The sequence below is a fragment of the Rhinopithecus roxellana genome, chromosome 16, assembly GCF_007565055.1.
Source record: "Rhinopithecus roxellana isolate Shanxi Qingling chromosome 16, ASM756505v1, whole genome shotgun sequence".
In the NCBI taxonomy this organism is placed as follows: Eukaryota; Metazoa; Chordata; class Mammalia; order Primates; family Cercopithecidae; genus Rhinopithecus; species Rhinopithecus roxellana.
In genome coordinates this window covers 1,363,763-1,387,434 of record NC_044564.1, presented here as the reverse complement: position 1 = coordinate 1,387,434, position 23,672 = coordinate 1,363,763, and the positions used below count along the sequence as shown (strand labels likewise).

Here is a 23,672-nt window from a genome sequence, read left to right as displayed (position 1 = left end):
GAGGAGCTTAAGTTCCCCCCTCCCAGAGAGCACACCCACCCTCCTTGACTCCCCATGGCAGGCTCAGGGGGTTGCACAGTGCTCCCACTGGCTTTGCACAGAGCTCCATTCCAGCTGTAAACATGTGCTCTGTTAGCTCTTTGCATAGCTCTTCCTCATCTTATTTCTATATCCCTAGTGCCTAGCACAGGAAACTGCCTGGCACACGGCAGGGGTCAGTGGATGAAAGATGGATGAGTGTATACATGGACGGGTGAATACATTAATCTGTTTATGGACATCACTCTCCCCCTTATCTATAAAAACCAACTGGAAAGTTAATTCTAAGAGGCAAACACAAAAGAATACAAGCACAACAATAGGTCTGGTACCCTGGAAGTTCTCAGGAAGTGTTCTGTGTGCTAAATATTTATTCCAGAGATTCTGGAGCAAGACTGTTGTTCAACTGCAGAATGCCCAACTTATAATTTATAAATATTAACATTTGTTCTATTCATTAATTATACATGCTTCTGCCCACAAGTGTATTCAGTACCATTTGTATACCAGGCCCCATATTAGTATTGGAGCTATGAAAAAGAAGCTGGCAGGATGCCTGTCCTCAGGCAGTGCATGTTCTAATGGGATGCCCAGCAGGTGATTAGACAAAGCACAGTGTGTGTGAGAACAAAGGAGTGTTGGGTTGAGTTCTCTTTCCAAATTATGATAAAAATCAATTTCACTACCTACTTCGTACCTTCTTGTCTCATAAAGAACCTGGAGATTAAAAACGTTAACAGTGGGACAGTGACTGCTAATAAGGATGGGGTTTCTTTCTGGCATGATGAAAATGTTCTAGAATTATGGAGTGGTTCATGAGGTTGTACAACCTTATGAGCCCGCCAAAAATCACTGAATTGTATAATTCAAAGGGGTGAATTTTATGGTATGTGAATTTTATCTCAAAAAAGAGAAAAGTTAATAGCTATTTTCAGCCAACCTGAAATATTTAGCAAATTCCAGAGCCAGATACATGGGCCCCTCTTACCTGTTCTCCTTTTAGTCCTGGAAAGCCAGGCAAACCAGTGTCACCTTTTGGTCCTCTAGGGCCCTGGAAGGAATTGTTATATAGTATTTGGTTGTTTGTTAAGATTAAAATGCATAAATCAATCAGAAAAATATATATTTTTGCAAACAGTAGAATAAACACTGCCATCCCCCAGGCAGGTGGAAGTCAGGATTATCTATGACATTTTCTTAACCTTAAGTGGTCCAGACATTGTGGTCTGGTAGAAAGAAGATAGCACTGAGTGTTAAGAGGCCTTGAGGCTTCACACTTCTTTAAACATTGGTTTCCTCCAACTGGGTACTACTGACCTAGTCCATCATCTGGGCCTGCTGCCTCTGCTTGCCCCCTGCTCCTCCAGGCCACCTTGCAGCCTGCCTCCTCCACTATTCCCTTCCACGACTCCCACCCCTTCTCTGGATCCCCACTACCTATGAGATGGGACACAGGTACCTTAGCCTGGCACCCCAGCCCATCCCAGCCAGGCATCAACATCTCATCTCCCACACCATCAGGTTACTCCTTTCCTGCAGCCTCTCTGCACTCCCCCATTGCCTCTGCACCAGCAGTCATGCCATCCCCCCATAGGAATGCCCACCCACCCCTCTGCAGAGCCAAATCCACACACGCAGCCAGAGGCAACCTCTTCTCAACTCCAACAGACACTGAATGCCTGTGACAATGACTCACACAGCCACATTTGCCTCAAAAAGGCATTTCAACACTTTCTTGCTATTTTAACTTTTCACAAGTTCCTGTCTTGTCTGGATGAAAGAGTGAATTACCCATTACGGCAGTGGCTTTCAACTCTTTGTTATTATTGTTTAGCAGTGAAACTCTTTTCTTTCCTTTTTTTCTGCCAAATAAAGTCTTAAATGAAAGCCTAATAGATACAAATATGTCCAGTGAAGCTTCCCTTATTGCAGGTCAGTGGCCTGGTATGTGCCTATTTGGCCCCCTCCTTACTCCCTGCAGTGGAGGTCCTGGACTCCCTCAGGAACACAGGACCACTCATTTAGAGGAGAATGTGCTCTGAAATGTGCCCCAGGTCTTAGAGCAGCCAAGCCAGGGCTGGAGCTCAGAGGTTTGGCCTTTTTTTCTGCTAACCAAGAGTCATGGTCACAGTCATGGTCATGGTCGCCATTCTCTCTTTTGTTTTTTAATGTCTAGTTAGCAGTATTTTTAGTGTTATCATATGATATGCACCTTTAGAAAATGTAAAAAGTTCAGAAAATCAGCCAGGCTTAGTGGCTCATGCTTGTAATCCCAACACTTTGGGAGGCTGAGGCAGATGGATTGTTTGAGTTCAGGAGTTCCAGACCAGCCTGGGAAACATGGTAAATCCCCATGTCTATCAAAAATACAAAAAATTAGCCAGGCATGGTAGCAAATGACTATAGTCCAAGCTGCTCGGGAGGCTGAGGTGGGAGGATCACTTGAGCTTGGGGGGCAGAGGTTGCAGTGAGCCACTGCACTCCAGCCTGGATGACCAGAGTGAGGACCCGTCTCAAAATAAATAAATAAATAAATAAATAAATAAATAAATAAATAAATAAATAAAACATTCAGAAAATTATAAAGAAATAGAAAAGGAGGCCACTGATCATTCTACCATCAAGAACAAATTTCTATTACATTTGTGATACATTTCCTTCATTCATCCAGAAGCAGTGCATGTCACGCACTGGCATTAGGCCTTTCAGAGCTGCAGTGCTTTGGAGAAATCACCCAGGTCCCACACTGAAGCCACGCATTACTTTTAGACAGGCTCAAACTTTTAGACAAAACTAATCTCTTTCCACACAGAAGCATGTTTTCACCTTCCATGGTGAAAGCCCCATAGTGGTGCACACAGATGATTACTTATTAGATGTCTAGTCCATGGTTCCCTCCTTTGCACCCCCTCCATCGCCATCATCCTATGTCTTTAGGGATTTATCTACTTGAAATACTTGAATTGTCCACTTTCATTCATAGCAAGCCAACTGCTGTTTCAGGTTTTGATTGGTCCTGGATAGAGAGAGAAAAGTAAAACCCAACCCTCCACAAGTTGTTCACAGGATGGTCAAGAAAAAAAAGGCAAGGGCACAAATAATTGTTATTTAAGGCAGAAAAGAACCACAGGAGTGGTGACAATAAAGCCTTATGGGACTTAAAGAAGGGGACACTTCCAGGTGGGAGCACCAAGAAAAAGTTAACGAACAAGATGCCACTGGAGCTCAGTCATGCAGAGATGGAGGAAATGTCATTCCACGTGGAAGGAACAGAATGATCGCTGCCACGGGACACAGATAGAAGAGGGCAAGGGTCGTACTTACCGGAAATCCTGGCAGCCCAGGCAATCCGTCTGGCCCCTGTGACATGCCAAAGACAGAGCATGCTGGATTAGGAGCAGCATTTCCAGAGTCAGCAGGACCCCCTCCCTCCCAGCCCCTTCCAAAGGCCTCAGCATGCTCCCACAGCTGGGAAGACAGATTGACACAGCATTAGGGATGAAGGGGCCCTGTGAGGGTCTGGATTTGCCAAGGGGAGGACAGCGACTGGAAAGAAAGCAAGGAAAAGAGAGAAGGGGTGGAGGCATGGTAATGCAGGCAGACAAGGCCCAGGGACTGTGAGGATAGGGGTGCCCAATCTCTGGTTTTAGTCTGTCTGTGTTTTGCTTCAGTATCCACCCACCTAATACCTGAAACCTCTAATAGCTTGGGGAAAACAAAGACCTCTTGGGAAGAAACTTTCACTTGTTAACTGGTTTGCTCTAGGGTTTCATTATTGAGGTATTTTGGATTATTTGTTTTCATAGAAATCAAATGGATGCAGCACAGAGGAGACAGGAAGATGGCTCACAATGAGAGGTCACTCAGCAGGGGAGAAACCTGGTGCCAGAAGAGTCTGCAGATATTTGCAGGAATCTTGGGGCAGCACTAGATTTTCCCCTGGACCTGGATGAATGGGCTTCAGGGCAACCTCACGGGGATCTGCAGGAGAAGCTGGGACATCTGCATTGCACAGCTGTGAAGGTATAAACCTGTCTCCACAATGACTTGCACAGAGTGTCACAGTGTGCTAAGCAGTTTCACATCCCTCATTTCTTACAAGGTGCCTCAAAGTCTGGAGAAGTGTCATCAGAGAAGAGAATCAGGGGCTCAGAGTGGTGTGTGGAGAAGATGGGGCTGGAACCCCAAGGCTCCCAAAGCCGGAGCTCCTTCCTTTCCCTGCTGCTGACCAGCAGATGCTGGGAGATGCAATGAGGATTTATTCTACAGGCTGTAGGAGGAAGCTTCCTTCGTCTTAGGGCCATTGCGCCATGAGTCAACTCTGCCAACATGCAGAAATAATGCATATTTCCGGTTTTTTGTTTGTTTGTTTTGAGACAGAGTCTCGCTGTCACCCAGGCTGGGGTGCCGTTGTGCAATCTTGGCTCACTGCAACTCCCGCCTGCCAGGTTCAAGTGATTCTCGTGCCTCAGCCTCCCGAGTAGCTAGGATTACAGGCACACGCCACCATGCCCAGCTAGTTGTTGTATTTTTAGTAGAGACAGGGTTTCAACATGTTGGCCAGGCTGGTCTCAAACTCCTGATCTCATGATCTGCCTTCCTCAGCCTCCCAAAGTGCTGGGATTACAGGTGTGAGCCACCACGTCTGGCCAAAAATAATGTATATTTCTTATATACATTATAGCCCCATTTTAGAGATCTGGAAATTAACACACAGATAATTTCCAGATTTCTAAAATGGGGCTATAAAGACTAGAATGAGTCCATTTCCTCCTCACGCTCCAGTTTCCCTTGAGCACAAGGAAAGATGTCTCCAGGCTCTTCCCATTCTGTGAAATAAGATAATGTAAATAAAAGCAGACCAAAAGTGTGCAACAGACATCGTTTGTTTGTTACTTGGCATTCTCTGCTTCCAGGACACATATTTCTGGTGCACAGGACTGGAAGCTTCCACTGGTTTGGACACAACTTTCCACACGATCAAATTAATGTGAAAGCAACTTTTCAAAAAGTGCAAAGTTTTTTTTCATTCTATTTGATATATCCTAGCTCTATGCTTCAGGAGCTAAAGGGATTCCAGAGCAACCCGACTTTGTTTCAACAGGGGTGTCTGGGTAAAAGCCACATTCTGGGGCAGCTGTAGATACCAACCGGAGGCCCCACCAGCTCAGGAATGTCCGAGAAATTCATGAATCCATGGGTGATATTGATCAAGGACTGAAAAGAGAAAAATCAGACAATGAGGACAAAGGATGGCATGTGTTCTGCCTTGTTCCTGGCAACAAAGCTTTAATTAAAGTCACCCAGCATAGCAGAACACCGCAGACACTGAGAACGCCCTCAGCCCACTGCCAAACACAGCTCTCCCTCCCCCTTCTTATAAAACAGCTCTGAGCCGCCTTCGCACTTTCCTCCTTTACTTAATTTTTAAATCACACAATATCCAAATGTCTTCTCTTTTTAGAATTTAAACATATACATATTACATGCACCCACAGAAAACACAGTGTTGGGGTGTGTGTGTTTGTCCATGTGGTTATTTTACATAAATGGCATCAGGCTGTATTACTCCTCAACTTGCTTTTTTCACTCGGCCATATTGTGTGGAGATCTTTCCATGTGGAATTTTGGAATATGGTTATTTTTAGCTTTAAAAGACTGCCAAAGAGCCATCCAAAGGGGCCAATTTACACTTCCACCAGAAGTACACGAGATTACCTTTTTCCCCACACGCTTACACATATTTGATTTTTTAAAATCATGTTTTTTTTTTCCTTCTAACTTTAGTCATCCTTTTTCCAGTTATTTGGGGCTTGTCTTTCTGTGGTCTACCAGCATGATGTTATTTCTCTCTGAAGGGCCAGGATTTTTCATGATGTGATGTCTTAATATCAAAAGGACATGATCTGGTCCCAGCCCACATTCCAGCCTTCTCTCCAATTTCCATCATTCTCCATACATGCCCATGCACACTATCCCCTGCCAGTCAGCTCCCTGGGCCTGGAGCACACACCACATTGTCCTACTCTCTGCTTTGGCTCAGGGCGTCCCTGACACTAGAACTTTGGAAGTTCTGTCCTCCATGCCTACCTGGTAAACTCCTTCTCAGCTTTCCAGTCCCTGCTCAAAGATACTTCCTCCAGGAAGTCTTCCTTGATTCCTCATATCCAAAAAGTCTTTTCTCCCTTGTTCCCGTCTTTATATTCCTTTGCCTCTCAGTTACAGCTCTGTTACAGCCTTTCTCCTGACTTCACTGGAGGCTCCTTGAAGGTAGGAACCCTGTCTTACTTATCTGTATTTTTAATTAGAAACTTTTTTAATATCAGAGACAGGGTCTTGCTATGTTGCCCAGGCTGGTCTCGAGCTCTTGGGCTCAAGCAGTCCTCCTGCCTCAGTCTCTCAAAGTGCTGAGATTACAGGTGTGAGCCACTGCGCCTGGCCTTACTTATCTTTACACCCACAGAGCCTAGCATGGACCTGATGCAGAGTGCATGCTCATGAGTGCTTATGCCAGAGTATTTAATATAGGAATAGATAATTCAATGACATCCAACATTTCATCCAACAAACACTGATTAAACCAGCACTATAAGGCCAGTGGTGGGGATAGAGAAGAAAAAATAACCCCAGAGGGCAGGTGGAGGAGTCAGACATGTAAATAGGCCATTGCTGTGCCATGATGGGGGTTTGAAGGATGAAGTTACTGCCTTCCTTGTTGAGGAGAGTTGGGAAGAAGATGCTTTCCTCCATTTGTGTGGACATCTTCCCATGTGGGATTTTGGAGAATGGGTATTTTTAGCTTTAGTTTTAGCAAACTAAAACTCAAAGAGCCATCTAAAGGTAGCACACAAAGATGTTTCCTGTGACATGAAGGATGTAATCCTTGGCTTCTCTTGGCTTCTGTACCCTCTCTCTGGCAAGGTGGAGGGACCTTCCTGATGGGCAGTTTGCGAAGCACCAAGGGGCATGCAGAGCTCAGCCACACTTCTTTCCCTCAGATCTCCCTGCCTCTGGGAAGCACATCCATCAACCCATGGATAAGTCCATCTGATTGGCAGGAACATGTGGCTCTCCCACTGGGTGAAGTCCCTCCACCTAACCTCCATCAGTCATCAAGGCGGTATCTGGGCCTATCTCCTCATCTTCGGCTTTATTTCTCAATGTGCTCTGCCCTTGGCTGGGGAAGGCATGCACTGCTTATCTGGGGCTTTCTCAAGACCCCAACATTTCTAATACTCCTAGCCTGTTTTTTCAATTGACCCCAAATGCTAATCAGAAGAGACAAATCTGGAAGCACCATGTGAGAGAACAGTTGAACTGGGGGAGGAACAGACAGGCGCTGGCAGGTGGAAGTTCTAACACCAGGCACTGGCTACATGCCCCCTGCATAGCCAGCAGCTCTGAAGTCATGGACAAGCTTCTTTTCCCTTTGGCAAAGTTGGAAAATATGTAGACAAGCTCTGACCTGGATGATACTCACACTAGACAGGACCTCGATGCGCCCAGGTGGCCCTCTCGGCCCAGGGGGTCCCACAATACTGGCTCCATCCATCCCCCTTTCTCCCTGTCAAAGCAGCAAGAAGTGAGAAGAAATGCATTTGTACAGGGATGACGCTCCTAGAACCAGGCAGGAAAGCCTTCCCACCCCCACCTCCGTGATCTCTGTGATCTCACCTTGGGTCCCTGGTCTCCTTTCTCTCCTTTGGGACCCTGGAAAAAAAAACAAACATAAATACTCTTCTAGTCACTTTGCTCACCTCCATCTAGCCTCTCATCTCACTATCTCCCCCTAAGTTTTTATGCTTATTTGTCCCAGGCAATGGGAACCAAGGATAAGTGAAAAATACCCCTTCTGGAGTCAGAAGGAAGCAACACCCCACAGAGTGAGAGAATCAGAGGCCTTCTCCCAGCACTGGGTGAGGGTCCTCTTGACCCTGAATCTTAGGGCCCTTTGCCTCTGGGGAATGAGGGAGGTCTGCTCATTCAGTCATGGGAGGGGCCATGCTGCGCCCTCCTAGACTAAAAGGCTCAGCGCTGGGTCCCATTTAACAAAGAGAATGAAATCCAGGGGATTGGTCCTCCTGAGAGCCCGCATCACATCATGGTAGGAGATGGACAACACCTGCCAGGGGCTGGAGGCAGTAGGGAGGGGCACTTGTCAGGAGCACAGGGCTTTGACCTGGGGCAAAGTGTGTGCACTGAATGGGGCAAACGGAAGGAGGAATAAGTAGAGATGCTTAGTGGTAAGAGACTGAAGTGGGAGAGGGAGAGAGAGAAACAGATGAAGAGAGATAAAAATGATTTTCACGTTCTCTTTCCATATCATGTTTTCTGCAAAACTTCTATGCTGCTCCTCAAAGACACAAGCTGTAAAGAGCATCTCATTTCCCTATTGCACAGCTGGGGGCCGGAGGCATAGAGAAGGTGAGTTATTGAAAGTGGCAGAGCCGGGATGCAGCCCACAGCTTCCTCACTGTAGCGTGACATGTGATAACCCTCATGATGAAGGTTCCAGAGGTGACCTACGATTGCAGCCTTTGGTCTGGAGAGTTTAGGTTCACTCAATAGCTGGGTGCTTCCAGAGCCTTCGGTATCCTGGGGAAGGAGCAAGAATGAGAATTTCAGATCCAGTTCCTGAGCACCTACTTGTGCCAGGTGTAGTACTGGAAGCTGGCAGCTCACAGGGGAATCCGCACAGCCTCTGCCCTGAGACCAGGGTTTAGCTAGCTGGTCTTTCCAGGAGCCCTTAGTACACACCATTTTTATAACCACAGAAAAGGGGAAAAGTACCTCGAATCCAAGTCCCATTGTGCATCCAGGGCCTGGGGGCCCAGGGGGTCCAGGAGGCCCTGGGGGTCCCATGACCCCAGGGGGGCCAGCTTGTCCCTTTTTCCCCGGGGGTCCAGGTAAGCCTCTGTTGCCAGGGTCACCCTGTAGGAAAGAGGGCAGGCTGATTATCCAGCCCTGGGTTCACTCATGGAAGGAACAACACGCATGCCTGAATCAGAAAATCACTCTTTGAAGTTAATTAGGTTGATGAATTCTCCGATCGGTACTGCTTAATGGTACAGAAACAGCTGTCTTGTTAATTGACATTTCACTTGGAGATAAGCTGATGCACTCATCTGAATGCATCTGGAGGGAGGGGCGAGGAAGGAGAAAACATCGAAGGGTGTTTACTCCCCACCATCCCCAGCTGTTCTGCCTTCTCTGAGCAATTCCTTTGAGATGTGTTCCTCTCTGTTCCTTGACATTTATATGTTCAGTATTCCAGACCAGCAGTCCAATTATAGTAAACTCAAAGAAAGGGAAGGAGGGAGAAGAAAGCTCTTTTTTTTTTTTTTTTTTTTTTTTTTTTTTACCTTTTCACCAACTGAGCCATTAGGCCCTCTTGCTCCCTGAAAAAAACAAAAACAAAAACAAGGACCAATTAATGCATATCTCATTGGGTATGTTCTGAAGTCAATGCACGATTATGGGCTCTTAGGTAATAGGATATTAAAATAGGACTCTTTCTGTCTCAGACTTTTGGTGTCTCCAAACCAAATACATTACAACAGGGGCCAGTCTGTTGGGCAGGTCATGCTGAAAGCTTGTGAAACCCACTTTTCAACCATCAGCTCATCACCTACCTCAAGAGTAAACCAGAGAAGTTAAAGATTAACGAGGGATAGATCATAGAAGACTTTGCTTGGAGAGCTCCCAGCGGACTGGGGTGGTCCCCTTCCCATGACGGAGGTAGAGGGTACTTCACCCACTCTAAAGCGAGGGAAGGGGCTTCAAGATCTGAAATGTATCCCCTAGATTTTTGGAAATATGGGGGATGATGACTGGCTGTCTTCTGGAAAGAACTAAAGACCCAAAGCTGGCTGAAGTAGTCCCCAGAAGACGGAATCAGGGAGGAGGTTGCATTAGAGTAGATTGCATGGCCACGCCCAGTGGGGCCCACACTACAGTTTCCCAGGGGTTAGATGCAGATCTCACAGAAATGAGTCTGCTGCGAGCTTCAAGCAGAGGGGAGGACCAAAGGGCATGGGTGGTCAGGAGTGGTCAGCTACGGGGACACTGGCCTACATCAGAGGACTGCGGTAGGGAGGCCCTAGATGGAGAATCTCTGAGAAAACCACAAATTCAGCTGCAAGAGATGAAGTCAGCAATTGCATGGCCACACAGGAGATCCTGAGAGCGATGCTGATGTACCAGCCATCAAAGACTATGTCTTTCCCCCCAGTCATTTTTGTTTCTGGGCTACAGTCTCCTTCTTACATATGATTACATATCAAATCCATGGAAATGAGAGAATGGATAGTTCTAAAATAGCCATGCTCAAAAATAAGATGGGGAGTGGCATTAGATCCAAAATAGAAATGCCAAAGGGAAAACAGGGAAGTTGAAGACGGGGGCCTCAGCCATCAAGAGAAACCAAAGGGAGAAAAGTCTGCTGCAAAGCCGTGATGGAAGTCAGGTGCATGATATGGCCCCTGGGCCCCAGAAGGGAGACAGGCTGAAATTCTGCAGGAAGCTAGCTGTCCAGCCCTGCCCATCTCCCCTCCCCTCCCACCCTCACTCCTGCCAAGGAGAAAATATGGGTACCTTAATTTCAGAAAAATAAGAGTTGCTTATTGGGCCAAAGACATAGGGCAGAGCACCAGATGACTAGGAAACTCTGTGAGGTCCAGGAGCACCCTACACACGGAAGATGAGCCACTGAGGTGCCCTGCTTGATGGCACATCTTATTCCTTCCACCCCCTTCCTGAACCCTGCATGTCTCAGAAGGGGCTACTGCCCACCTCCCAATAGTCTGCACCAACAGAGGCAGAAAACAGGCTCAGTCAGGATCCCAATTTCAGAAGTAAACACACAAGAGAGAAATACAACATCTGAGGCAAGGCAACACTATGAGAAACAACTAATTCAACTATAGAATTACATCTAAGGAAATGGAGTTAAGAAAACAATCCAATAGGACATTGAGTGTAAGACATACGTTCTCACAGAGAAAAGGGAGGATAACGTAGCCATGAAACAAAGACATACCATTATGAAATAAAAACAGTGGTTATGAAAAAGAACCAATTAGAGATCTTGGAAATTATAAATAGAAAACTGTCAAAATGCAGAACTCTGCAGAAGGACTGCATAACAGAATAGACCCACCTGAAGAGAGAATTAATACAGAAATCAGTCTACAGAATTCTCCCAGAAAGCAACATGAGAGGGTAAAAAGACCTAGACAGAATGACAAAGTAGTAAGAGAGACGGAAGCCACAACTGGAAGTTCCAACATTGGTTTAATGGGAGTGGCAGAGGAGAGAATAAACAGATAGAAGGAATGCAGTGTTTAAATTTTCTGAAAAAACACAGAAGTCTCCAGATTAAAAGGCACCCCCCAAACCCCACCCCCCCAAAAAAGTCCATAGAGTAGCAAGAAGGATAAATGAAATAATACATTTAAAAAATAATTCACATTGGCCGGGCGCAGTGGCTCAGGCCTGTAATCCCAGCACTTTGGGAGGCTGAGGCAGGTGGATCACAAGGTCAGGAGTTTGAGACCAGCCTGGCCAACATGGTGAAACCCCGTCTCTACTAAAAATACAAAAATTAGCTGGGTGTGGTGGTGTGCGTCTGTAATCCCAGGTACTCAGGAGGCTGAGGCAGGAGAATCGTTTGAACCTGGGAGAAGGAGGTTGCAGGGAGCCAAGATCGCACCACTACGTGACTTTGTCTCAAAATAATAATAATAATGATAATAAATAAATAAAAATAAATAAATAAAGATAAGAATCCACATTTAGTAACAATGCAGAGGAATTTTTAAACACCAAGAACAAAGAAAAATAAATTCCCAAATTTGCCAAAGAGAAAAATCAGATGACCTCCAATAGAGTGAGAATCAGAGTGAATCTGACTTTGTGTTGGCAACACTGGATGCTGGAAGATGATGGTGATCATCTTCAAATCATCATGGGCAAATGACTTTCAACTCAGAATTCTATACTCAACCTAATGAGAAGAAAGTAAAAACATTAAAAAAAATCCAGGGTCTCAGAAAATTTGCCATCTACAGACAGTCTGTGAAAATATGACTGGAGGACCTACTCTAACAAAAATAATTAAAGAGGAAATAGGACACAGGAAGCAATGAAAACTATATTCATATATTACTTTTATAATTAAAATTTAATTTTAATAAATGCTTGAAGTAGAGTTGCTCTGTCGCTCACCTACCAGCCCTAAGGCACTTCCACAAAGTCCCATGGCTCTGCCACGGCACAGAAAAAAAGGGACTAAAGCAATCTGCAGGTTCCTTCCAGTTCTGAATCTTTGGGACTCTAGTTGAGTATGAGCCTAAGCAAAACTCTCAGGGTAGATGAGAAAGATGAGTTTGCCTAAGCAAAACTCTCAGGGTAGTTTTGGTGTGTCCAGCAAAACTGCCTGCACACAACAGTCAACACCACGCAACAATCTCCCCCTTTCTCCTTCACAGACATGGGTCCATGCTGTTTGCTTGGTAGCTGTGATAACCTTCCTCAGGGAACTGGCTGCTCCCATGGGTGAGGTTCGTGGATTTGTAGGTGAGGGCTTCTGCCTGATGCTGGAGGAAGACAAATGCCTCACGTCTGGGGGCATGCGGGGGGCAAGGGAAAGGTCCCATCTCTTGCAGTGTTTTCCTATTGCGACACACTACCCAGTTCTTGGCCTAGGAATGGGGATCACAGGGGCTGAGGGTGGGCTGGGCTTCCAGGTGAGGCACCAAGCTCTGGAGGCAGGCTCTGAGGCTGGAGTGGCAAGGAATTTCTGCAATCAAAGCCCTCCATAAGGTCTCCCAGGGCAGCCTCATAGACTTGGTGCCTCTCTTGCAAAGGAGCCAACAGGGACACTCTGGCCATTCTGGGGAGGTGGGAGGAGGTGTGCTAGGTGAAGGAAGTGACAGTGACTGGGCTCTGTCACCTCCCTGCTGGCCAGCCTCACCAGGGGGAAACTAAGCGTGGCCTTCCACCTGCAGTGGAAACATGACTGCAATAACTGGATGCCCATTTTACTGCCTAACCCAGAGGCTGCAGTTGCTATGTCTGCTTCTCTTGGCTTGTTGCTGGCTGCCCATTGCAATCTGTCTTCAATGAAAGTGACAATCTTGTGCGTCTTTTCAGTAACAAGTCAAACTACCATCAGGATTGTTGTGAAACAGAAACTAAAATAGCCTCCCTCTAAAAACCTTGTAGCTGCGTTGCCAGCTGATCTTGTTACAGAAAATTATGTCCATAAAGTGAAAAACTGAATTGTTTCAGTTGCCTTCCTCATTCCTTTCCAATCAAGAGTGCATCTTATAGAGTTTCAAAGGAAGTTCTAGAAGATATCATGGGCCTTGGTTTATGGTCTTAGATGATTTTATCCAGCTTAGACATGGTAAAAAGAGAGTATTCAGATCCATTCCATTGACCCACAGATAAGATAGCCATCAGCTTGGAACATGAGTAGATTAACTTGTGGGTAGAAGAGCCCATCTTACTGGAATTTATGTGAACAGGCAGGGTGAAAAGGAGGAGCTCCAACGAACAGGCTGAGGGAAGGCTCCTATTCCCAAAATGGTGATGTTGGAGTTGTACATTATTTCTTAATGAGAGAATTTTTGTGCAGTGAGGGCATGCATGCAATCCTGGAATTCCAAATAGCAGAGCTGCAAGTATGGTTTTAAAAGTGATGAAATATGAAGATATCAGCTCACTAATGGAAACACTGCAAAGGAATGAGGTACAATAGTGCTGTGTGTTACAACATTGTGGTTTAGAATTGATTCAAAATGTTGGCTTACTGTGGTGAATTGGATTTCCTAAGGACATTATTCAATTTCAGCACACAGGAACCTCAAAGAACCTAATGGAGATGAGAATTCTTTTTTCCCGTGTGGCTTCTGAGACAGCACATCTTACTGCCTTGTGGATGTCTGTTGGTTTTCCTTCTGCTGTTTGTAATACTGATAACCAGTTTCTTCTCTGTTACAATTGCCTATGGTCTATTTGATTTTTTTTTTTTTTTTTTTTTTTTGAGGTGGAGTTTCGCTCTTGTTGCCCAGGCTGGAGTGCAATGACACGATCTCTGCTCACTGCAACGCCGGCCTCCCGGATTCAAGCGATTCTCCTGCCTTAGCCTCTGGAGTAGCTGGGATTATAGGTGCCCGCCACCATGCCCAGCTAACTTTTTGTATTTTTAGTAGAGATGGGGTTTTGCCATGTTGACCAGGCTGGTCTCGAACTCCTGACCTCAGGTGATCCACCAACCTCGGCTTACCGAAGTGCTGGGATTACAGATGTGAACCACTGCACCCAGCTATCTAATTTTATGGAGGCCTATAATCCAGATGTTGAACCAAACACTTCTGATGATGAAAGAAGATATAAAATAGGAAATTAGGCAACTATTTCAGTGTTTCTTTTAAACATGTTGTTAGCAGGTCTAAACCCATTACTGGGTCCTAGGCAAAAGCAGCTTACTTCTCTATTCTTTCTTATACAAGGTTTAGAGAATTGTTCAGAGACCAATTGGGATTGCTTGGAGAAAGGGAAGGTGATGGTGATTTAACTGTATTTCTCTTACATCAATGGAAAAGACAGAAGCTGATTTTACAATGGCAGTTTGGCAGCTCAGTGAAATTACTCAAAGGCAATTACTGGCAATTCAGCATTCCTCAGTAATTCCGGACATTGAAGAAAATTTCCAAGCACAAACTCTTTCCTGCCTGGGTGTCCCAGTACCTTTTGAGACTGCAGAATAACATGAATGACTTAGATTCTGAAAGTAGAAAATCAACAACAACTGTTAACACCAGGTGTGTTCCAAAGAACTGAATGGCAGAATCTGCGGGGCAAAAGCAGAAAGAAATGATTTTTCAGAGATCCGTCTTCTCCAGCAAGTTCTTCTGCATTCTTTCTAGAAACATTCTACTGCTGAGAAAGCAGGCTACTCCTCACCTATTCCTTCTTGGGCTAAAGATCTTAGAGTTAGTTGCTCGTCTTGATTTGGGAAAAATAAAGTAAGGAATATTTCTATCATCGAACTCAGCATAGAATAATCTATTTGATAAATTCTTTTTGAGGTACCATTTAAAAATACTTTAATTTTTGTAATTTCAATAGTTTTTTTGGGGAACAGATGGTGTTTGGTTACATGAGTAAGTTCTTTAGTGGTGATTTCTGAGATTTTGGTGTACCCATCACCTGAGCAGGGCATACTGTACCCAATCTGTACTCTTTTATCCTTCACCCCCTCCCACCCTTTCCCCGAGTCCCCAAAGTCTGTTGTATCAATCATTTTTAAATTTTTCTTGGAGATGGAGTCTTACCCTGTCACCCAGGCTGAAGTGCAGTGACACAATATTGGCTCACTGCAACCTCCGGCTCCCGGGTTCAAGCGATTCTCCTGCCTCAGCCTCCCAAGCAGCTGGGATTACAGGTGTGCGCCACCACACCTGGCTAATTTTTGTATTTTAGTAGAGATGAAGTTTCACTATGTTGGTCAGGCTGGTCTTCAACTCCTGACCTCATTATCTGCCCACCTTAGCCTCCCAAAGTGCTGGGATTACAGGTGTGAGCCATGGCACCCAGCCTGTTATATCATTCTTATGACTTTGTGTCCTCATAGCTTAGCTCGTACTTAAGATATTTGATGAATTATTAATCAGCATCATATTTTGATCTCAATCTCATATTTTATAATAATAATTATTATATACAAAACATTTTTTTTCCAGCTAAATAACCTGAACCTTATTCTTTGTAGGGAAAACTCCATTTTAGATAACTGCCTAGATTGGTCTATGTGCTGTGCTAAAGAGAAGGGAGGCTGATTTCACCACAGCAAATGGAAAGACTTCCCTACAAGTGGATCCATCCAACGGTGCAAGGCACTGCCTGGGCAGGAGACGAGTGCCTTGTCACTGGAGGTATGCAAGTTGAAGGAAAGATATTGTTGATGGTAAGTCATTGGATCTTATGATCTATTGCAGCCCTGAAGTTGTTCATTTCCTTTAGCACATTTTTTGTTATTTTTACATACTGAATATGTACTTTGGTTTATTGGTTTTGTTTTGTTTTGTTTTGTTCTTAAGGTAAATATCATGTGCAAGGTTTCCCGCCAGGTCTCCAGATGCACATTTCCAAGTTCTTCCAAGTCTGCCTTTACTTGATCAGAAAACCTCATATGTGCACAGTGCAACAAATTGAGATGCATAGCAAATTTCAGAAACAAATATGATTGGTCTCCAACATTCACCCTAGGCAAGCCTGCTGCTCCGTGCACTGCTGATTCTTCAAGCAGCTGCAGAGTGCGTGTGCAAGGGTGTTTTGTATGCAGTTGTGGGTGTGGGTAGCTTTAAGTTTGAGACACAGTATGGGAGGGGTGTGTGTGGGTGGGTGGGGGAAGCCTGGAAGAAGAACAGGTAAGAAGTGTGTAGGTCTGTGGTGCTTCCTGCAAAATTCAATTTCTTATGAAACCGTTGGTACATGTAAAATGAGTTCTATAAAGCTTGACAATTGTTTCTTTTTCTGAGAAATAAGCTTTCCACGAAAATTGAGTTATGGCTCCAATTAAAATAAACATACTCCAGAGCTGACAGAAACTAGAAATTCAGATCAGCAATGATGGTGGTGTCTACAGAGTCAGCATTTTCCACGTCTTTATCCATGAGAGGTTCACAGAAGGCCCCACTTCCGATCCCAGCTGAGAGGGACTCTTCCTCCTCTAGGCCCCAGTAAAACCCATTGATCGCATCCCAGCACAGGGCTCACCTTGTCTTTATTGCCTTCCTTTGACAGACATGGCTTATCTCATCAAGCTGTGAACACTGCAGAGGCAGGAACCCCCCCTACACACACACGCCCCAGGTAGCACCAGCGCAGGCTTGCAGACAGGAGGCAGGACCAGCTTACAGACAGAGAATGAAGAGGATGAAGGCAGGCCAGACTCTGGGAAAAGCGGACTAACGGTGTCCAAAGGAAATTTCATTCATGCATCAAACACTAACAGAGGCCTGTGCTAGGTTCTAAGGAGAGAGAGGCAGTACTACATGCTCTATGTCAGGGTGGGGGTGAGGAGCAGACAGGCTAGCTAACACCGTTAATGTCACTGTCAGTAGCATGGGAACTTCCTATGATGCTCATAGAAAGCGGAGGAAGGAAGGGTGCTTTCTGCTCATAATGAGTCACGGAGAGCTTCCCACAGGATGTATCTGAACTGGGTCTTGGAGGATGAGAAAAGGAAAAGGATATCCCAAACAGGGAGAAAACCATGTGCAAAGGCCAGGAGGCCAGAAGGGAAAAGCATGCCCAGAGCATTTGGGCAGAACCAGCCCACCGGCCAAGAGGCCATGTGAGGAGTTGGGGGATGCGCTAGAGAGGCAGCTTATGCGAATCAGGAAGGGCCAGAGGTCTGCACAGAGCTAGGGTGTGTCCTGCAGGCAGTGGAGCCCTTGATCTTTTCTCAGTAGCCAGGGCAGGGGCTGACGAGAGCTTGCTACAAGAAGGTGAACTGGGCAGGAGGCTGGAGGGTGGGTGGAGAGAATGGGACAGTGACAGGGAGCCCAAGGCCACCGTAAGAGTGAGAAGAGATGAGTCCAGCTCAGTGGGGAGAGAAAGGTGAGAGATGTGGAGGTCAGACTGGGCCATCTTGGCACTGACCAATCATAGCAGGAAAGGGAGGGAAGGAGGAGTTAGAGAAGATTCCATTTCTGGCTCTAGGTGACCAGGTAGATGGCAATGCCATTCACTGAAGTTAGGGACACACAAGAGTGGGCAGGGAAGGTGCTGAGTTCAGGCTTGGGCATGATGAGTTCCATGATGGGGACATTCAGCAGAAGTGGCCAGCAGGGGATTTCAGAAGGCCAGGGGGTCAGTCACATAAGAGGCAAGGTCAGGCTTAGGGGTCAGAGAGAGTAGTGAGGGCCCGGTGGCTCCCATGTGTTAGGACCCTCCCGTGTTCCCCGTACCTTCTCCCCTTTCATCCCAGGAAGGCCGGTGGCTCCATCAACTCCAGGCTGTCCCTCAGGGCCCTGGGGAACATCAGTGAAAATCAACCCACAACATTTCTGCTAAGAATCATGAACACATGCTTGCTAGAAAAGGAGGGCAGGGTTGGAAGGCAGGTGAGGATGGTGGGCCCAGGACCTCATGTCAGGTGCAAGGCAGGAACCTAGTCCTTGGCCCAGGCTGGGTCACTGCTGACTGTGCACCTGTGGTTAACAGTCCTTCACTCTCTGGATCACATTTCCTCCTCTATGGGGAAGTTAGAGGCAGGGTTGGACCACATGGTCTCCAGGGGTCTCCTACCCCAGGCCCAGCCCTGATGGCCTATGATTCCAAGATTCTTTATGAATCTGTGTCTCCTGTACTGATGCTTCTTGACTTACAATGGGGCTATATCTGATAAACCAATTGTAAGCTGAAAATAGCTTAAGTCCAAAATGCATTTAATACACCTAAACTACTGAACATCATAGCTTAGCCTAGCCTACCTTAAACATACTCAGAACACTTCCACTAGTCTATAGTTGGGCAAAGTCATCAAACACAAAGCCTATTTTATAATAAAGTGTTGAAAGTGAAAACAGAATGGCTGCATGGGTACTCAAGGTACAGTCTCTACTGAACATGTATCACTTTGCACCACTGTAAAGTCAAAAACATCTTAAGTTGAACCATTTGTAAGTAGGGGACCATCTGTACTGATTATGATAAAGCAGCAAAACAATATGTAGGATGATGTTTTTCTTGGCTGCTGCTTCTTTCGAATCTCAGCAATGATTCAGATGAGGAGGATTTCTGTTTACAAACAGCTAGCTGCTCTCTCCTCATCGTGAAACTTGGACAGTGCTGGGTATTGCCATCTGTACACCCCTCCCTGGCTAAAGGAAGTCCCACAGTCGCAGAGATGGGGAGAAGACTTCAGTTGCTCACCGGGGGCCCGGGTTCACCAGCACGTCCATCCTCTCCAGGAGATCCAGGGGGTCCCAGGAAAACATCAGTTCCTGGTTTTCCCGGAATCCCAGGTAAGCCAGGTGGCCCTGGGGGCCCTGGAGGACCCTAAAAACACAGAGACTCTGTTAGAAACAGTGGGGGAATACCGAATGAGATACTGAATATATGTGCTTCCTACATTCTCTCAAATTCTTACAACAATCCTACAAGTAGGGTTTGGTGTTCCCACTGAGCAGATGGGGAAACTGAGGCTCAGTGAGACCATGCGACTCAAGGACTCTCAGACACACAGCTAATTAGTAGGAGAACTGGGATTTGAATCTCGGTCTTTCTGAGCCCATCATAGTGTGTTTTCTCCCAAAAGGCTGAATACAAGAAAGACCCAATTAGTTGGAATACTGAGAGATACCCTGGCAAACTTAGTTTTCTGATTAACTGTGAGGTCAGTCAAAAACTGCTTGTTGTGTAGCCTTGTTGTTAAAACTCTTCCTGAAGTGCACTAGTGTTTTTAGACCATTGCTGGGTTGGCTGATCCCACCAGGCTGGGAGATTCATTTGACTCCCACTCCATTTAACTACGGAGTCCAGAACCCTTCTAGCCCTGGCCATGAGGAGTGGGCAGAGGAGGAGCCAAGTGGAGCTTTCAACCAGGGATTCAGCACAGGCGCTCAGGGACAGAGGCACCAGCTGCAGCTAGAGAAGGAAGAAGCTCCCCAGGGGGCAATTTCAGAAAGGACTGGTGGAGTCCCAACCTTGGCAGGAGGCCAGGGGAGCAAGAGGCACCAAAGAGAAAGAGTAGTCTGGAGAGGGAGGCAGGGAGACGGTGCATAAGGGAAGGATATTTCAGGAAGGTTCTGGAAGCTGAAGTAGAATATGCCACCCAGAGACAAGGCCAGCAGTTCTCTTTAATGAATAGGGTGAGAGGAGGGGAGGGAGGATCGAAAGCCAATTGGCAGGGGTGAAGGGCACTGGGCACACCTGCTGCGGGGCAGCCTACTCCAGAAGCCCACCAGGAAAAGGAAGAAGGTGGGGCGAGGAGGTCCTGAAGATAAATGTAGGCTCATACTCACTTACGATGCAACTGATCAAAGTGGACAATTTCAAACATATATACAAGTACAGGGAAAAGCAGAACGAACCCCCACGAGCTCACCGCCAACAACCCCAGAGGCGGCCAGTCCGGTTTCATCTGTCCCCCGCCCCAACGTCCCTCCCTCTGGGGTTATTTTGAAGGCAGTCCCAGACACCAGGTTGTGTTCTCCTTCACACTCACTCTCAGCAACTCCTCACTGCCCACCAGGTCACCAGAGCCAGAGCCGACGTCCGAGCCCCAGCCCAGGCCAGAGCCCTCTGCCTCTGCTCCCACCTAGAGAGAGAAGAAATTTCCACAACTTGCATTTAACTGCCAGACTCCAAGGACAGCCACATCGCTGAAAGTTTTCTCCAAAATGGGGAAATTTTTCCTATATCCCATAGCCCAATAACTTCTGCTCCCGATTTTCTCTCTGACTTTTCTCCCACTCCCCTCTACAGCTACTCTTCTTCCTTGCCACCTCCCAGCTGTGCAGCCCACTCATGTCCTCAGCCTCCTTTCCTGCCTTTCAATTCCCGACTCATCCTTCAAGGCCCGGTTCCACAGTCTCCTCCTCCACGAAGCCCTCCCTACCCGTTTCCAGGCAGAATTCTTCTCTCTCTTCTTGGTGCTCCCACTAGCCTCTGTCAAGTTCTCAATGAGATGCTAGGACCACCTGACTTGAAGCTTAGTTGTGCATGTGTCTGTCCGCTTCTCTAAACTAGGGCTCCTCAAGAGCCAGCCCAAACCTGGGACACATTGGGCGTCCAGAGTCCAGCAGGAGGCTGAGCACCCAGAGAGCCCTCAGTGCATACTTGAATGGCATCAAATGTATCTGAAGAACAAGGGGAATCTCCAAAACACCTTTCTGGTACTTAACTCCTGAAGACAGGAACCAGGCAGGGCCTAATTTATTCATTGAATGTGTGTGTACTGAGCACCCCGAGAGGCACCAAGGAAGAGCTGGGTTTCGGGGTTACAGCTGTGTTTAGTAAGGTCACAGTGGTGGGCGCATGTGTGTGGGGGAAGGGAAGTGGTGATATGGAGGCAGAGAGACCAGTTAGGAGGCTGGTGCCATTGCCCAAGAGAAGAGGAGGAGGCACTACACAGCTAGACTCAGGGGGACTTGGGGACACTCTGGACAGGGCTGGGGAAGCGAGTTGACTATTCAAGGATGTTTCTCTCTTGCTGACCAGGTAGATGGGGTGCCATTCCCAGAGATGGGGAACCCAGGAGGAGAAGCAGGTCTGAGGCACGGGTAATGAGTCCAGTTCGGGAAGTGTTGAGTTTGAAGAACTTCTGGGACACTCAAGGTACAGGATTTAAAATGGATAGAAATCAGTTCTGCTGCTGCACATGGCAGAGTCCTAGCAGAGGCAGAAAGCCCTGGGGTCTGACTGCAAGATACTTTGGGGTCCAAAAAGGAGAGTCCTCAGCCTGTGGCTGTTTTGGCTGCATCCCTGGTCTTACACCTGTGTGTGTGATAAGCCTGGATGGAAATCTTACCGTGGGTCCAACAGGCCCAGAAGGTTCAGGTGGGCCAGGAATCTCCTCCCCAGCATCACCCTAAAGAGAACAAAATGTTCAGTGAAGTGCTGGAACCCTGTTCCTTCCATCTCCCCATCTTTCTGTAGAAATCATGCTCATCTTTAAAATCAGGATCACACAGGAATGAAAAATGGCATTGTCCTTCGCAGAGACAGCTCAAGGGAATGCCTGTCCCACCCCAGAGCTCAGAAGCCCTTTGTTTCTGAGCCATACTTGGAGGGCATGGGCTGTGGTGGAAAGAGGTGACCAGCATGAGCATGCATCGCACACACCCTCCCTTCTTCCAGGATTTATTTCCACCCTCTGGTCTGGGCCCTGCTAGGGCACCAGTGCCCAGGCCCAATGTGGACTCCCCTGAAGCCTGCCCTGTCCATCTGCTCCTCCCACCAGGGCCTGTGACCTTTACAGCAACATCATTGCTCGCAGCCTGCCCCTCTGGGACCATGTGCCCCTCAAGGGCAGGCACAGTGCCTGAATCACCTCCAGGTCCCAGCACCTGGCACAAGGCTGGTGCCCCAGAAAATGCTTTTCAAATGACAGAAGCACACATTTGGAAAGGAGGCAGATGAAAGAAAATGACAGAGTGGCATCCCAGGAGGTTTTGGCTGTCAAAAAGTGCCCGGAGAAGTGGCTTCTTTGACAAAGTGACAGGATGGCCAGATCCGCCAAAAGGAGAGTGGAAATGTCCACAGTAAAGTCCCCAAATCTGTGTGTTGTGAGGCCTTCTCCTAGAGCCTTCTGCTGCACCCCAGAGCCCTGCTGGCATATGAAGTCCACTGACATGGCCAGAGGCAGAGATAAGTGAGGACACCGCCTTCCCCAGCCCCGGCCCTCCCTTCCCCACACCCCAGTGGGCACTCAGGAGGTCCCAGGATGGGAGCATCATCTGCCACAAGGAATAGCCTCCATGCAGCCTGGAGGGAGGCGAGGCAGGCAAAGGACCAGGGTCACGGTGGGGATGAGAAGGCTCCCAGAGGCAGCCAAGTTGCCACCTATGGCCAGAGCAGGCTCCTTGGGCAGGATCTCTTGACTGGGGTCACTGTCGACACATCCCCTTGGGAACAGCTTAGCACCAACAGGTGTTTTGGTAAGAGGAATTTGTTATTCCTGCGGTGACTGACACCAGCTAAAGCACTTCCATAAACATCCCCTCATGTCATCCCATACCAGAGGGTCGTTATCACCACCCCCATTTTACAGATGGAGAAACTGGAGCAAAGAAATAGTAAAGAACTTTCAGGAGATCCCACAGCTACAAAAAGGCAAACCTAGGCCTGTGGTCCTCAGAAGCTCTTGTCTGCCCAACATTTTCCCAGGAAGAAAATCAGGGGCAGAGCCCAGAGCGCAGACACAGAAGTGAAGAAAACTGGCCGCAGATGTGTGGCAGAGCCAGGTTTGGAATCACAGGACCCTTTGATACTCCATAGAGAAGTCAAGGCCCACGGAGGTCAAAGGACTTGGCCACAGTCACCAGGTGGTGAGAAGAGACTCGGCCAGAACTGCCCGGTGCCCTTTTCATGATTCTCCCAGACCTACAAGTCCGTTTCTTTTGGGGTTAGCCCTCTTGCTGCTTCTGCGATCAGCTTGATCAGAGTGGACTAAATCAAACCGAAATAACATGCTTAGGACACTTGATCAGGAGCCAAAGTGTTCTCCAGGATAGTCACAGCACAAACCTTTTCTCCTTTGGGCTCAGCCTGTCCTTTCATTCCCACATGTTCTCTCTGAGCCTAAAACAAGAAGATTTGGTTAAAACATGGCCACAACATATTTGGGACATGGGGCTGCTGAGTTCTGACGACATTCCCTGGTCCTGGTCAGTGAGCTGTGCATGAGCTAGGGCTTGCACTGGGCTGAAGTCAGTGAGCCCCGTGAAGAGAGAGGCTGCCTGATCACTGCAGCATCCCCTGCACCAGCAGATAATAGGCTCTCAGTACCTATTTGCCAAATGACTAGTGGGAAGAGTCTGGCATTTGACACACCTGACAATCAGTCTTCTCTCTCACTTGTGTTCCACAACACAGATTTTTAAATATATTACTTC

The 23,672-nt window shown here is 47.1% G+C and overlaps 1 protein-coding gene across 2 annotated transcripts in view; it reads right to left on the bottom strand.

The window, feature by feature from the left end:
* The window catches only part of COL15A1 (collagen type XV alpha 1 chain), a 129,230-nt gene that overhangs the window by 27,709 nt on the left and 77,849 nt on the right, over window positions 1-23,672 (bottom strand). For both annotated transcript variants that reach the window (XM_030920102.1, XM_010357627.2), the window contains 13 exons: window positions 23,305-23,358; window positions 21,587-21,646; window positions 20,282-20,374; window positions 18,988-19,113; window positions 18,021-18,083; window positions 9,402-9,437; window positions 8,830-8,970; window positions 8,566-8,634; window positions 7,714-7,749; window positions 7,520-7,603; window positions 5,191-5,256; window positions 3,364-3,399; window positions 1,028-1,090 (listed from right to left, as the gene is read on the bottom strand). In XM_030920102.1, the coding sequence (XP_030775962.1) occupies window positions 1,028-1,090; window positions 3,364-3,399; window positions 5,191-5,256; window positions 7,520-7,603; window positions 7,714-7,749; window positions 8,566-8,634; window positions 8,830-8,970; window positions 9,402-9,437; window positions 18,021-18,083; window positions 18,988-19,113; window positions 20,282-20,374; window positions 21,587-21,646; window positions 23,305-23,358 (927 nt within the window). The remainder of the gene's footprint in view (window positions 1-1,027; window positions 1,091-3,363; window positions 3,400-5,190; window positions 5,257-7,519; window positions 7,604-7,713; window positions 7,750-8,565; window positions 8,635-8,829; window positions 8,971-9,401; window positions 9,438-18,020; window positions 18,084-18,987; window positions 19,114-20,281; window positions 20,375-21,586; window positions 21,647-23,304; window positions 23,359-23,672) is intronic.